The sequence below is a fragment of the Phacochoerus africanus genome, chromosome X (genome assembly GCF_016906955.1).
Source record: "Phacochoerus africanus isolate WHEZ1 chromosome X, ROS_Pafr_v1, whole genome shotgun sequence".
Taxonomy (NCBI): domain Eukaryota; kingdom Metazoa; phylum Chordata; class Mammalia; order Artiodactyla; family Suidae; genus Phacochoerus; species Phacochoerus africanus.
Genome location: NC_062560.1, coordinates 20,049,051 through 20,065,871, shown reverse-complemented (window position 1 = coordinate 20,065,871; position 16,821 = coordinate 20,049,051). Strand labels below are relative to the sequence as shown.

The 16,821-nt window shown below is 33.6% G+C and overlaps 1 protein-coding gene across 8 annotated transcripts in view; it reads right to left on the bottom strand.

The window, feature by feature from the left end:
- CNKSR2 (connector enhancer of kinase suppressor of Ras 2) overlaps positions 1–16,821 on the bottom strand; it is a 278,229-nt gene that overhangs the window by 115,019 nt on the left and 146,389 nt on the right. For 4 of the 8 annotated variants that reach the window (XM_047764937.1, XM_047764938.1, XM_047764942.1 and 1 more), the window contains exon 9: positions 9,332–9,478. The exons of the other annotated variants lie outside the window; for them this stretch is intronic. In XM_047764937.1, the coding sequence (XP_047620893.1) occupies positions 9,332–9,478 (147 nt within the window). The remainder of the gene's footprint in view (positions 1–9,331; positions 9,479–16,821) is intronic. 8 annotated transcript variants of the gene reach the window in all.

Here is a 16,821-nt window from a genome sequence, read left to right as displayed (position 1 = left end):
CACCTACATATACAATAACATTAAAATGAATTTTTATGCAATTGTAAACACAAAAATAATGATCACAAAATGAACTGTATCTTCACATGACAAGATGTTGCCATTTTAGCCACTATGAAAACACTGCGTTATCTATATAAGACCGATAGTTCTATAATTTTAACACGTGCTGCTGGACACTCAAAAAATGGCATAGTACAACTATTTTATACTGTGACAATACTTTTGTACAGATAAACAAATAAAAAGCCAAGCATAAATACAATGTACAATGTAGGTCATTGGGGTAGGCTACATAGTTTATGGCTCAGTTCATGGTTTTTGACCTTCCTTGTTACACAGCTCACCTTAATAGCTTGAAATCACACATCCTGCCAAAATGATGGTTAAGTTTTAATCTATGTGAAATAGAAATTAAAGAGAGAGAGAAGGAAAAAATAATTGATAATTTATTTGGGGATTCTACAATATTCTATCTTATATGATATAAAAAAATAAAGTCAGGGAGTATACATGTTGAGGAATTTTGTTATACTCTGAAAGTACACAATAAAGACTACCATGTTTATGCTGATTTTGGAATAGTGTCTGATTAAACTATGCCTATCTTTTATAAACAAAAATTCAGCAATGGGAAATCCTGAAATTAATATACCTAATCAGGAGTTACCTATAAAGATGAAAACAGAAAGCCTGGGGAAATAAAGAATTATAGTCTAAGGATATATTGCATGCCTCTCTCTACAGCAGATCTTTGAACGACAGGTTCTGTAAGTATTTAGATACTGTGATGTGACTCTGTAATTGTTTCCTCTCTGTCAGGACATCTTGGCAATAAATACAGATGACATTAAACAAGTCTAACCAAAATTTCATCATTATATAAATGTAAAGAAAACACAGTATATTACTTTCCAAAACTTTCTATATAACAGATGCACTGTGAGAAAACATATTCAGTATGCTCTTTATTTTTCAATTAATTACTTAATCAACTAATGTTTTTAATCTGCTCCAGCGGCATGCAGAAGTTCCCCGGCCAGGAACTGTGTTTGCACCTCAGCAGTGACTTGAGACACAGCAGTGAAAAAGCTGGATCCTTAACCCACTGAGCCACCAGGAAACTCCCTCAGTTTGCTTTTAAAATGCTCTAATATGCTATTTTAAGCTATTCTAATGTTACAAGTGACCTTAAAAACAAGTTCTAAAAACCTAAGCATTTTTAAAAAAAAAATCTAACAAATTTTTATTCTCTTTCTTCTATTTTTAGGGTTACTACTTTCTATTTTGAAGACTTCTCTCTTTTTATTTCACCATCTATAGAACTAAAGATGAATTTTCTTGGTTAGTACCTATGCTTGCCCTCCCCAAACAAAGAGGAAGGAAGGAAGGAAGGAAAAAAGAAGTAGTAGTCAATGGTTACAAGTATATTTTAAATACCTCTGAAGTGTAAGCTAAGGACCAACAAAATATTTTACTCTTCTTGGACTATTACCAGCATTGTCCACTTAAGGTATCTGTACCTTTACTCTTCCAGGAATTTTAAACATTAGCTTTGTGGATGTATTTCAAATTGATATTTTCTCTAGGTTTCTATTTTCAGCAAGGCCTTGCTATTAATGTCCTCAGTTAATGTAATTAGTTAAATTGGTAAAAATGTAGAAGAAAAAGATTCATAAGTGTGCTTAAATGTATAACAAGTTTGATTGTGCCAGGTGGTTCATTAACAAGTGGTTGAAAAAAAAAAACTTGCTCTTTCAGAGAAAAAAGAAATTAGTCAATCCTGCTGTTTAACTCCACTGGATAGTTACTTTATTTATACTGGTTAATCAGAGAAAACATTTTAATTGGTTTACCATGCAGCATCATATGGCTAATCAGTACGCTGTGTACTAAGTAAAACACATGGTAGATATATTCACTATGTGTCTACTAATTGTACTAGCATTCTCAAGCTAAACCAAACTAAAAAGTAAACATTATTCTTGACAATCTCATTTTAAAAAAGACATCAAGCAAAGGAAAAAATAAAGTATGGTAAAATAGAAGCTTCATGAAAAAATGGAAATAGCTACTTAACCCAAAAGGAAATCTGTGATAATTGATTATCTTTTGAAAACGTTCTAACTATGGACAAGAATTGAAAAGGTACAATTAAACGACTACATGAAGGAAAAGGGCATTAAAGAACATTAGAAAGATAGGCGAAATGTGACTAAATTGAGCACAGAATAAATGATACTATTAGCTGAAATTATCAGTGAGAAATTCCTCATTGTAACAAGTGCCATTAAAATTAAATCTACCACCAATAACCTTTTGAGCACGTGAAAATACACAAAAAGTGACAATTACAGCTTCCCTTAAGTCAAAAAAGTTCTTCCAGCATTCACTTCAAAATTTAATAGGCACATTCCTTAAGCTTCAGAAAAAAATACCTAAATTTGTGAATATAATAATGCAGAAGAATAATTTTTCCTACTGTGGCAACGTTTACTTTTAATCATTTGTTCACAACATAGTATAAGAAAAGTAGTTACTATTACACTATAAATAATTTCCAATTTAAGGAAAGAAAGTAGAAATAAAGGGTAATATTTTCTTTTATTTTACCGCTTTGCCATTTTTATTTTTTCTCTTATATTGGTAAAATCTGCGTGGGAAGAAAATTAAAAACCAAATCATCACTTATGGATCAAATACAAGGGTACTTTAAGACTGCATCATATTACTCAAGCAAGCATAAAGCTTCATAACTGGATCCACTATGGTATGCAATCAAACATGAAATGGATCCATTTTAGATTCTATCCAAGTTGGTTTATTTCCTGGAAGGAACCTGTCATAAAATTATTGTTATTATTATTATTATTATTATTTTTGCTTTTTTCTTTTAGGGTTGCACCTGTTGCATACGTAAGTTCCCAGGCTAGTGGTCGAATTGGAGCTGCAGCTGCTGGCCTTCGCTACATCCACAGCCACAGCCACAGCCACAGCCAGAGCAGATCCAAGTTGCGTCTGCAACCTATACCACAACTCACAGCAATTCCAGATCCTTAACCCACTGAGTGAAGCCAGGGATTGAACCTGCATCCTCATGGATACCAGTCGGATTCTTAACCCGCTAAGCCACAATGGGAACTCCCTATTGTTCATATCTAAATGGTCCTACTAACATAAAGCCTTCCTTCCATAGATTCAGTGAGGCTCCAACAGAGAAGACAAATTTTGCATATATGTTGTTACTCTTCTGAAATAAGTCTATGATAGATTTTGAGGGGCACCAGGATGCATTTCTTAAAATACCCAAATCCTAAATAAAATAATCATATGCATCTCTTCTAATATACATGTATGACCTTAGGTCAATTAATAACTTACTACTGTGAACAGGACTCAGAAATTAATTAGGTAAAATGTACACGTACATTTTTCATACTGTCAGTGTGAACTATATATAAATACCTTCAAATTGTATCCCACATTATGGTATGGCACAAATCTTTCCCTGAATCATGAATGATGACTTTAGAAATAATATCCTATGCCAGTTTAAACATCATTGGAAGACTGTGATTATTGTCAAATAAAATTTTCAGCTTTTGCAAGGGATCTCTGAAATCTCTTTAAATCCTCTGACGGCTAGGGTCTTTACCCTGTGTCCCTACATCTCTAAGGTAACTGAGCACATCTGGAAGGTATTAATGTACCTCTGGAAACCCTATGGTCTTTAAGAGGAAAGAAAGTCTATACTTAAAGTACATTTGATGTTAAAGGTTTTATTTGAAACATTTTAACAACTTTGGCAAGCAAAGATCTTAATTTAGTTGTCCCTTTTTCTGGTAAGTGACCCAGCTTTCAAAGAGCTATATAAAGTCTTGAAGAAACAAATGACATAAAGACAGCCCCAATGTGAAAGATGAAAGCAGTGCATTACACATTATGTAGTTGTCTCTAAAATTCACTAATGCAAAGATCACAACGAGTTTGCTTTGTCTTCCAGGGGGAAAATACTCATTGAAATATGAATGATTACATCAAATATAAAACCTAGCCATTTATCTTGGAAATAAGTACAGGCTCAAATGGATCACAATACCCCATTATTCTAGCACAGAATATTCACACAAGTCCTTATTCAGTTCCAACACATTTTTACTATGATTCCCAATACAAGTACATGTTAGCAACTCTGAATCATCTAAACAAACGCTCCAGAGAAAATGTATTCTGGATTTTGGGAGGCAATACGTTGCATATAATCTCATAAACTTCTCAATCATATAAAGAATGTTAGATCTAATTTGGAAAATAATTGGGCATAATTTTTCCTGGGTAAGCTTTTCTTAAGTACTAAGTTTTTTGAAAAGAGCCTGCAAGAAACAAATGTATTCAAAATTCTCCCACTCTGTTTTTTCACAGCCTTTTCTAGAATCTAAATTTAGAAATACAAAAGGTTTGACTCTTCTTTTTTAAGCATGTAATCTCTCTCCTACCAGACTACAAAGAAAACAAACATTTTTTCCAACCCTAGATTTGATCAGGAAGCTATCTCTCTATAGGTTAATAAAATAAAATTAGGTACATAGTTATACAATACATAACTAATATAGACTTAGAGTCACTACAAAATGGCTTTTTCCAGTTAATCATCAAAATTTGCACATTGTACTAAGACTATCACTAGTGTATTTCTTCTTGTGCTGTCCAGTTTATTGGCATAGTTAATACTGAAACATTAAAACTGGACTTTGAATTTTTTTAATTTACAGTAAACATCATTTTTAGAATATTAACTAAAGAAGGACTAGGAAGCTGAAGAATAAAGAAAGTAAAAAAAATAAGTTTTCATTATTTGTAGTCAGTGTTAACATTTTAAAAGCATTTGGCTGAAAAACATAAATGTTATTTACATCCTTTAATTAAATTTGCTTGAACAGTGGTGAACAAAAATTTGATGTGACAACTGCTTGCAGCTATTTACTAATTTAAGCATGTAAAACATATAATTGTTTCTGCCTCCCAGTGAGTACAATTACATTTTTAGTTAAAGCTTATTTTCTTCTCTAGTGTCATATCTAATATTAGTTATTTTCCCCTTCAAACATGCATTCAAAATGAAACTGTCAGAAAAATAAACTTTGCTACTAATGGTTTTTTAAGTCACCCCAACCCATAACTTTGATATAAAAAATTCATTATTGCTTACATTTTTTTGATTTTTACAGAATGACTTCAAACATTCATATCTGTATGTATTTGAAATGTACCTAAATCAGTGCTCTTCAGTTTTTGCACCAATTCGATAGACAAAATCAACTACTATGATTATATGCTTTCCATTTCTTTTTCTGCTCAAATTTACTTAATTTAAGTATCAAGATAATGCTAAGCAATAAAATTTAAAGAGAAAAGCACAAAACCTCACAAGAAACTATCACACCGATATAAGACATTCATGGATTAGAAAAGTTTAGGAACAATTCTAATGATACAGCTTGATATTATATTAAAACGTGTTAAATGAAATGTATATCACTATAGTAAATTCCAGCCCTGACTTTAGTGATTACTTCTGAGATGCATTCTCACCAAAAAAGCTGGGTTCTTAAACGTTTTTTAAAAATTGTCGATCCCCAGGGATGATTTCTCTTGCCAGCGTCCAGCTAATTCTCCCATACATAGTTTGTATTAAGAAAAAGACACCACCCATGCAAGCTCGTGACCTATGCATGCTAATTTAAACCACAAAAAAATCAAAAAATATACCTTGAGGTTTATCCATAGTACCCTGGGATTTTTTTCAAGGACTTGGAAGAACTTGACCATAAGCAAACACCATGCTTACCAAAATCCAGGACATTAAGTAGAGGGTGCTACTAAGGACATGTTTTAAAAACACTTCTCAGAAACCAAGGAATCACTGGTTTACTTTCTTGGAATAAAAGATTCTACCTCTGGTAAAACATCTCTACTATATTAAAATGGATGCAGATGATAACAGACTTCAAGTCCAGATTAAGTGTGCTTGTAGTATTTGACTAAGGCATATTTAAGTTTTCAGTTGTATTGGAAAATGTTTGAGAAATCAGGAATTTAACAAAAGAGCTGCCAAATTTAATGAAATGTACTAATGAAATTGCTCTGTGAGCATGAAGTTGAATTGTATGCTTTTGCTTATTTGGCTATGTAATTCCATCAATAATTTTCAAAAGGAAATCCAAGTTAAAATTCATTATTGAAATTCATTAATAATAGAAGTTACCACTTGTTTTAGATTATTTTTAGAAATAAAACGACTTCATTAAAACATGATATTCCTTACAAACCTTCTACCTTTGGGTAGATAATGTTTTACTTGTATAGGTACATATTATTTCCTTATTGCTTTAAAAATAATTATTTCTTCATTAGAATAAAGTTATTCATTTTTGAACATGTATTAGAATCTACCTCCATACTGCAGAAACTTTGTTATATTTTATCTGAAAATGCTAAGGCTGGTATAGTATAAAGATAAAATAGACATATTGAGGTTAAATAAATGCCACAGACTGTATTTTTGTAATCTCTATTTAAAATAATTCTTAGTAGACTATTGGTACACCCTATGAAAACAGAAATAACCTAATGTCCAATTCTTTAGGTTTGAAGATTGAAAATTTATATTTAGGTGAGTTAATGGGTATTTTAGCTCCAATATATTCATACACATACCAGAAGCAGGAATACAGTAAGAATGGTACTTCTGTCTGCACAGAGGACTATTGCTACAGTAAGCACGTATGTTTCACATCTGAGGTCCTTCCTGAGCCACCAGGAAAAATATGCGGCCTCAGGCAAAGTCACAGAGTCCAGAACTGCCTGTAAGACCTTCTCATCCCACTACTTCTTTGACTTTTCCCACTCTGGAAGCAGTCTATCTTCCGTCTCTGGATCATGGAACCATTAGGTTTTGTCTACCTTTGGTTGTATCAAAATATTCATTATGCTTCTGGTCTTTGCATTTTAGCACAGGCCAAAGCCATAAGATCAACAAGAAACTCTGAAATGGCATACTTTCAGGTCTTCACAATAGATTTCGGGGACATTTGGTGGTGGTGCTGGTGGTGTGGTATGTTAGAGGACTTGTTCACTGCCATTACTCCTAAGACTTTGTTTAACCAGCACTTGGAAGCATTTAATTAAAACTAAAACTCTTCTGCTCTGTAAAAAGTCTATTTTCAAAGAAGTTGAAAAGCAGGTACCCCTCCCCAGAGCCCCAGTTAAAAGTGTTGTTTAACTATAAGGGGTTGGACTTGGACAATACATTTTAGGTGAACTAAATTCAGTGTAAACAACACATTTGCAAAAATGTCAACATATTATAAGCACTTATGTAAATGCTGATTTTCTTTTTTCTGATTTCAGCATTCTGGAAAAGTAAATTTACAAATATACTCAGAGTAACTGAATAGGCAATGAGGAATAAATATAATTAGTGATCTGATGAGGCCCATCTACTGGCATTTGGGAATGAACCTAGAAACAGTGCCTTAAATATCTATTGTAATTATAATTAAGGAAAGATGTACAGTAATTTTGAAAATTAAAGTCTTTGTTCTCTAGTTCTGAATACACACACTAAATGTATGTGTAGCAAAAAAGAAATGCTGGTCTTTCAATTTTTTCAGCATTTTATATAAAATTGATTCTTAATTAGATACTGTCATTACCTTAATTCTCCAGATTGTGCCTGTAGAAAAGAATCTAAAAATGGACAACATTATCAATTTATTTTTAAGAGCTATTCCCCTAAATGGAGTTTATGGATCAACAAGAAACTCCTGTCTACTTGGTACTCAATGTGAAACAGAAGGGACTAGAGAGAAGTTGTTAAATTTAGCCACACATAGGAAGAAGAAAGCCTAATGGCTGAAAGTGTGGGCCTCTTCTTCAGGGTTTCCACCTCTTGGTCTCTGAAGAAGGGTCTTTGGGGAAGACATGTCAATAGAAAACTACAGAGTGGAACAACAAAGCAACTTATAATGCAGCAAGAAAATAAAATGATGTGATGGGAAAATCTATCTGCTAATCTATGAATCAATGAGTCAAACACTGAGCTCTAAACTTTAATCATCATCAAAAATCTTTGATAATAAACATATACTGCAAGTCAAATGCATCTGGACACATTAATATAGTTTTACATATATTTATTTGAAAACAGATTCACATTAAAATTTTAAAGACCTTAATGCTAGAATATTTTATATTTTTAAAATTATTTAAATTTAAGTATAATGTAACTCTGAGGCCAAGAAGTAGGAAAGTTTTTAACAATGAGAAATCATTACAATCTATAAGGCCATTCATGTGTAAAGAAGAATCTAAGATTTTAGGGAAAAATAACTAAGAATGATATAAGGTGCTAATCTAGAACTTAGTGATTTATATAGCAGTGATAACAATGGCATATTCATATACTGCTTTTCTTTTTAATCTGAACAATGGGCAATGTTCTATTTTAATGGGCAATTTAAATTTTTTAAAAATTAAACTTATGAAAGGTAATAGTCTTCTATTTTAAAAATGCAAGTCTTTTGAAGAACAAAAATTTCCTCTACGATGTGTTTAAAGATTAAATCCTCACTGAAACGGAAGAAAATATATTACTTCCTTGCCTTTCATCAAGCAGAATAGTATTTTTATAACTTCTTAGATACCTCTGGGTCTTAATGAATGTAATTTATCAATATCTAGAGTAATATTTTAGAGTCATGTTTCATGTTGAAGAAAAATGCAGAAATTCTAATGCAACAATTTCCCTATTTTTGCTTCTGTACTGTGGTGGAATAGGAAAAAATGATCAGTCAGGAAGAATATAATAGGTACATTTTAATTACTATTTGAAACTGTCTTTACCTACTATTTATAAATTAATCTTATGACCTGGTTTAAAAGAATTCTATTAACTATCATCTAGTCTCTAGAAGTAAATGCAGGCATAACATTTAAATAGAAGATTATATCACAAAGTGAAACTTCTCACTTTCATTTTTATGCATATTTTGGCTTCAAATAATGCGTTTTTTTGGAATTATGCTTTAAATGTTTATGAATTAAGGCAGAGTTCTTTTATCATTTGGGTTTTAGGTATATAGTAACTTTGAGATTTCATTCCAATTAAGCCTATTAGGATAAGCTGTGAAGAGATCATTTCACAAACAAATTTTCAAAAGCATACAAGATTAATCCATATGCTGCTGAGATGAGGCACAATAAAGAAGCATTAACTGCGATAATCTATGGCTAAAATGATGGTGTATGACTTATGATTAAGCTTCATTACCTGCAGAGCAAGGGGCTTCCATCTCATATTTTTCAGTAAAGCTGGTGCTGAGGTAAGCATGCTCTGAGGTCGCTTTTTCAAAGTTAAGATAACACCACTCGGGTCCTCTCGTAGTGCATTCACCAAATTTTTCAACTGCCACCCCACCTGGTAACCAGCAAAATCATTACAATAAAATTGAGGTACAGTATTCAAAGATTTAATGTTCTCCCCCTTTAATAAGATTAGTCAGAAAAAAAAGAAAATCACATAATTGGTGTACCATCCTATCAATTTTCAGGAGAAATAAACTCAAGAAAGAAATTTTATTTTCGAATTGATTAACCATGTTATTGCATTAGAGTCCGTATCAGTATGAGATAACATAATGGGCATTAACCAGTCAAAGCAGACTAAAATGATATCCTACCAATGGCATAATTTAGAATTTAAAGAAATTATGTCATCATTAATGCTGCACAAGGTCTACATCCCACCTCTGTTCACAAGTACTATTTAAAAATCTGCATGCCTGAAAACAAGGATTTGTCAATGTCCTCAGCTTACAAACTACACCACATGCTTTCTCATCACTATATTTTAGAGATACGTGGTACAAGTGTCCCTAAGTCAGACTGCCATTATACCACTAGTAGCTGGTACTGACACTCCAAGGCAACATTCTGATGCGTGGAAATCAGCATCAGTAAAATAAACCTTTTACCATGATATAAAGATAGAATAAGAAATGACAAGGTAATGCTACTCTACGGCAACAGCTATTGGAAATGTGTTCCAAAAGACCCTCTACACTTAAAATATAATGTGCTAAATTTAATGAAGCCATTCTACTTGAATATCACTTCAAAACATATTGTATAATTAAACCGAAGTACTTGATAAATATTCTGAAACCTGGCTCAACTGCTGTCCATCTTAAATTACTTATCACCATTTTAAATTTTTGAACACAGAATAATTTTTGCTACTTTGCATTTTTTTTTTTTTTTTTTGCCGCACATGCGGCATGATGAAGTTCCCAGGCCACGGAAAGAACCCGTGCCACAGCAGCGACCCAAGCTGCTGCAGTGACAATGCCAGATTCTTGACCTGCTGCACCACAAGAGAACTCCTGTTACCTTGCCTTTAAGTCATACTGGTTATATAGTTATCCGAAATTCTAGAACTATGATTTAAAGAAACACATTAAAATATCTATTATTCTAAAGTTTAAAAGAAAGAAGACTTCTTATTCCAATTCTAATGGATTAGAATTTTCCAGGATGTGTGTTATATAAATGCATTGGGTCAAAATTTATCCTAGATTACAAGCAGAATTTCACAAATGGTCTGAATAGTGATCTACTTTCTTCCTAAGCGCCCAGATGAAAGGGAATGGGTGCCTTTGTCCATTATTCATCATCTTTTTTCCTGGAAGATAATGCTCCAACTGTAAAGAATGAGCCCTTCCATCAAAGGAAGCACAGATCCCAGAGACTGTGATGAAGAGGTACTCTGGACTGCAGCCACTGGAGGACAACGGAAGACTAGTTTATATGAGTAAGCACTCATTTAAACTATAACCTCTACAATAGCTGAACTGGGTGATGGTGAAGGGAAAGAGGACAAAAAAGAAGCAAGATAGTACAATGCTTAAAACTTCAGGGGTCTCAGATATGAATTTAAATGATCATTATGATACTTGCCAGTAAAAAAAAAAAAAAAAAAAATCGCACTAATGTGGATCAACTACAGTAGTGGAACTGGTCAAATGTCTCCCATTATATATAAGTGGGGATTATTATGTCCCCAAAGGTACATTACATTGATTCTGATTCCTCTGATAGCTAAGTAGTGTCTCTACAGCATTTCTATGAGCCAAGAGTCAAAGTAAAGTTAGTTAAAAAATATGAGCAGATTTCTGAGTTCCAGCTTTGGAGGGAGAAAACATACTGCTTATACAGAGTTTACGAAAAACTTAGTGATAACCACACTGACTATTTATTTTATTTATTCAAATAATCACTAACTATACTAAAGCAGTCAATATGATGACCATATTCTTTTTTTCAGCATATCTACCCTCGACAATGAATTACACATTGATTTTTATTCATCAGTTTGTTTCCATTTTATTTTGTCATAATCATTGGACCAGGTGAAAATTTTCAAGGCTAGATGATGTTTTCCCATGTAATGTTCAGGGTAATTCATCCTGGTCTTTCACAATTTCTCTCTGCTCTTTTTGAACACACAATTTCAAAAGGCAGAATTCTCTTGCCATGGGAAAGTGAAATTGTTTTTTGATAAGAAAATAATACTTTGGTTAATTTTATACCTGAATGTTATTTAATGGCAGAAAATTATATAACTTTTCTACTTTTCAATCAGCTTTCCCACTCTGACATAAGATTAGCAATTTTTAAAGAAAAGTGACTGATATAAAGTATATATCTTTGGTTCCTAAATTCTACTTCCACTATTACAAGGAAATGATTGGATAAAAGAACAGAGATAAATGTGCAACATGTGTGCTGGAGTACTTTTAAACCAATCAAAAACTGTACTTTATGTAAAAATCCATTAGTGTGGGATACAAAAATTGTGTAAAAAAAGTCAGTTTTAAAATAGCTAATGTAATTCTACTTTTGTAAAAAAATTTATGTATAGAAAACACAGAAAGCTACAATGGGTACATTAAAGGGGAATAAAGACTACAATATAGGAGTACCACTGTGGCATTTCGAAACTGGCAGCATCTCTGCAGCACCAGGATGCAGGTTCTATTCCCAGCCCAGCACAGTGGGTTAAAGGATCTGGTGTTGCCGCAGCTGTGGCTAGGATCTGATCCCTGGCCTGGGAACTCCATAGCCTCGGTGGTGGCCAAAAAAAAAAAAAAAAAAGCTACAATAATATGTTTTCTTCTTTATACTTTTATTTCCTGAACTTTAGGCAATAAGTGTTATTTTTTTAATAAATGATAAAAACAATCAATAAATGGACGTAGCCCATGAATAGTAATATTCCAGTTATAAAATCATGAATTTTATGAATTATCTAATTAGGAATGTTTGTTATGCATGGAAAATTTCAACAAAATTTATAGAAGCAGAAAGATAACACTGTTTGAAAGAGTAAAAGGTGATGATGAAATGATATCCGTCCTGTTCATTATACTTTTACACAAAAGAAAAACAAACTTATTACTCAACTATGCATGGTCAAGAACTACATTATATGTTGATATTTTTATTCAATGAATGATTTCAGTTGATACTTAAGAGTTAAGCCAGGTTCATGGAAAAATTATTGAATGAGAATGAAGCTGGCTGAGTAAATCCCAGCCTACGTGCAATGTTTTTCTTCTTCACAACAGGCAGGTTTTTAGCTGTATCACTCTCATCCCAGTACTTGTAGACACATAAACAGCAAGCAGACAACAAGCCTCCCATTCGAATAATCTTTTTTCCTTAGTCCTTTCTCAAACTCTCTGACTTGGATCATTATTTTCTGTATTCTCTACTGCATATTATTCTTAACAACTGTCCCCATTTATTGGGTTCTCTTCAAGGCTAAATATGGCAAGGTCCTAGAACCCCAGGGAAAAATGATTCCAAGCTCTGGTTCTGTGATATCCTAACATACCTTCAAACATATAATTAAGTGTAGCTAATTCTTGAAAGAAATTTATTTCTCTTTAACTGTTATTGAGATACTTATGGTTGACAGATTACTGGGGGACATGAGTAGATGGTATGAAGAAATAAGGCAAGTATATGGGTTACAACTTGAAGAAATTGGGAAACCTCATGATCAGAGTTAATACACCTCAAAATAGGTAAAAGATATCACTGCCTGTTAATAATGTTTCAAGATTAGGTTTCCATTTCCTCACTGAGTTTCTGGCTACAGTTTTAAGTGACAGACCTGAATTAAAAAAATGATTGTAAAGTATTCTCTACATGGGCCATAATGAAAGTCTTTCTGTACTAGAAGATAGAGAGAGCTTTGAAAGAAGGAAGAAGGATCCTAGGATCCTGGCGGCTTTGAATATAAGAGTACAATCCACTAATATGGGGAGACATTAAATAAGGTATAAAATTTTAAGAGATAATGGGTTTGGGATACAAATGAAGGAAAACATTCTAATAAAGACATTCAAAAAGGAATTCACTGACTTGTGACAAAGTGAATTCAACAACAACAGAGATATTTAAATATTCTTATACAGCCTAAATGATTAGATTAGACTTCCAAAATCACGATATGTTCCAAATTGAATACTCAGAATGGGTAGGAAAGTGCAAATAGATGATATAACAAATGAGCCTGAGTAAAGGAATGTGGTCCCGGTACATCTCTGGTTACTTGTCCTCCATCTTTTCTTTCTCCTCACAACCAGTAAGTGCAGGCATTGCCTCTAAGCTAAGTCTTATGCCTCTAGCACTTCTTATACCTCTCTTCCCAGAGCTCCACTAACAACTTTCTGCATGACTCCCAAATCTTTCTAACCAATCCTGCTCCTTATTTCCAACAGTTCAGTTCACCCATACTATTAGTTTCTGAATAATCAAGCACCAGTAATTCATTAAGATAGATTCTTTTTTTTAATTTATTTATTTTGTCTTTTGTCCTTTTAGGGTCACACCCGTGGCATATGGAGGTTCCCAGGGTAGAGGTCTAATCGGAGCTGTAGCCGCTGGGCTACGCTACAGCGGCAACACCAGATCCGAGCCGCGTCTGCGAGCTACACCACAGCTCACAGCAACGCTGGATCCTTAACGGAAGGCAGGGATCGAACCCGCAACCTCATGTTTCCTAGTCGGATTCGTTTCCCCTGAGCCACGAGGTAAACTCCAAGATAGATTCTTCATATCTATATTACATTCCTTTTATCTATATTTTTATTCTTACAACAGCCCTGAGAAGTAAACTATTAAACTAATTTTACATGTGAAGAAACTGAAGCAAAAAGAAATTAAGATTAAAAACACAGTAAGTTGGAAAATCAGAATCCACATTCATGTCTGTTTGATTCTAAAACATAAGGCATTATGACATCCTCTTATATAGCTGTTCTCAAAATCTGGTTCACAGACCAGTAGCATCAGTGAATGTGAATTCTGATTTTCCAACTTACTGGTCTGGGAACCAGATTTTGAGAACAGCTATATAAATATTCCATTGATAGTTCACATGAACGCAACACTTTAAAAGTCAAACATATCTCCCTGTTCTCATCCAACAGCAGCAACAAAAATTTCATCATCATTCTCTTAAGTTTTCAGTTATAGGGAACCTATAACAGTTCCCCTCTTTTTAATCCACATATAACCTAAAGAATAGATTCTAGCAATTAGCACCTCTTCTCACTGCCTTACTTCTGGCTTGGATGCCTGATTGCTAGACTTAAAACAGAGTCTTAACTGCTATTTCTACTTCCAGTCTTTTGCAGCTCCAAAATACTGCTACTGTGCAAGCAACGTTCTTCCTCTCAAAACCTTTGAAAAGCTCTCCCAAGGCCTAACTAAAGAATCAATTCCTCAAAGAGGTCCTTTGCCAATATGGCCATAGCTGTTTCCTAGATTTCTCTTTAACGTGGTTCCTAAACTTCAGAATGTGTTAGAAGTACCTGGAAACACCAGTCTTCGATCTAGTAGGTCTGAGGTGGGGTTCCCCATTTTTTTTTTTTTTTCACAAGAAGGGATACTGATGCTACTGGTCTGGGAACCAGATTTTGAGAACAGCTATATAAGAGAATGAGCTTCTTGAAGAGAGTGGGGCAGAGACTTGCCCATGTCCAGAATATTTTAATATGTTTTTAAGATTAGATATTATAATTTAAAGAATCTCTAAGTATTTATTGTGTGCTTCCATGTGTCATGGATACAATGGGGGCATATAGCACAACCTGTGATTTCATTAAAAAGCATAATAAGCAGAGGAGAGATGAGCGGGTCAATAAATCTTCACAATAAATAAGAGAAGTACATCTATAGAATAGATACAACATGAAATGGGAGCCTCCCAAAGGGGCATCGAGTCCATCCTTGAGGGTTCAGGGAAGGTTTCCTATTGGGTCTAAGCTGTATTTCTTAGGAGATGGATAGGTGAAGGGGATGTGGAGAAAGCCATGAGACAAGGTAAAACCAGTTTGAGCAACTTTCAGTAGTTCAGTATGGGTGTAAGAGTTGGTGAAATAAGCATATGTTCCCCTCAAATACAGCGCTTTTCTCCTCAGCTGTTATCTTTGTAAAAGAATTCTTCCTTCTACTTGTATTTTTTCTCCTACCTATAAAATCTATGTATCCATAATGGCTGATATTAAATGCAATGTTCATCATAAAGTCTTTACAGTTAAAACCTCATTTTCCTCATGTGAATCTCCTATCATACTGTTTGTAACTCTCTAGTGGCATTTTTTCATGTGCCTCCTCTTTTTAAAGTTATGTATTTTTCCTCACCTCCCTTAATGTATCATCAAAAAACTGAATTTTGAGGGTTTCTTTTTTTGAGGATAAAAACTGAGTATTATTTGTCTGGATATACCTGCAATCAATGCTTTACAAATGGCACAGACTTAGTCAATATTGGTGATAACTAGTGAAACAATATGGTGACATGAGAATGTAAATGTTTCAGAGACAATAAAGTGCCTTCAAATTCCAAAGGAAGTTTAGATCTGTACGTAAAACCAAGATATAGTATTAAAGTTTTCTCTAAGTATAATATACTTGATACTAAAACTATAGACATTCTTTACCTCAAATTACAAATAAACTGTCTTATAAATGAACATTTGAAAAAAATAATATTTATATCATGGAATCTTCACCTAAAGTCAAAGACATAGTGATGTAGTTATGACAAGGAATGTTACAGTAGATGCAGTTTCTATTTGTCATAGAAAGATTCTGCTTTATCATACACGTTATATAAGCACTGTTAGGAAAATTTTCTGCCAGAAAAATATTTTATAGTGGTTATAAAGAGTCCAAGTTTCTCTTATCAATATTTTAATAGAATATTTCATTCACATTAAGTTCATGGACTGGAATAAACCATTTAAGAGCCACCGAATATATTAACACAAAATATTATTATTAGCTATAGATAATATGCCTTTTCTTTTTTTTTTTTTTGTCTTTTTGGGGCCACACTTATGGCATATGGAAGTTCCCAGGCTAGGGGTCTTATCAGAGCTATAGCTGCCGGCTTACGGCAGAGCCACAGCAATGCCAGATCCGCGCTGCGTCTGTGGCCTACACCACAGCTCATGGCAATGCCGGATCCTTAACCCACTGAGCGAGGCCAGGGATCGAACCGGCAACCTCATGGTTCCTAGTCAGATTTGTTTCTGCTGTGCCACAACCGGAACTCCAATATGCTTTTCATATATACTGTACTACTATCTTCCTGATTGTCCAGGTAGCAAAAGTCAGTGTCCCTAAACAATGGCAAGTCTTACTAGTTTATATGTAATTCCCACCTTGGACTATGAAATGTATTTT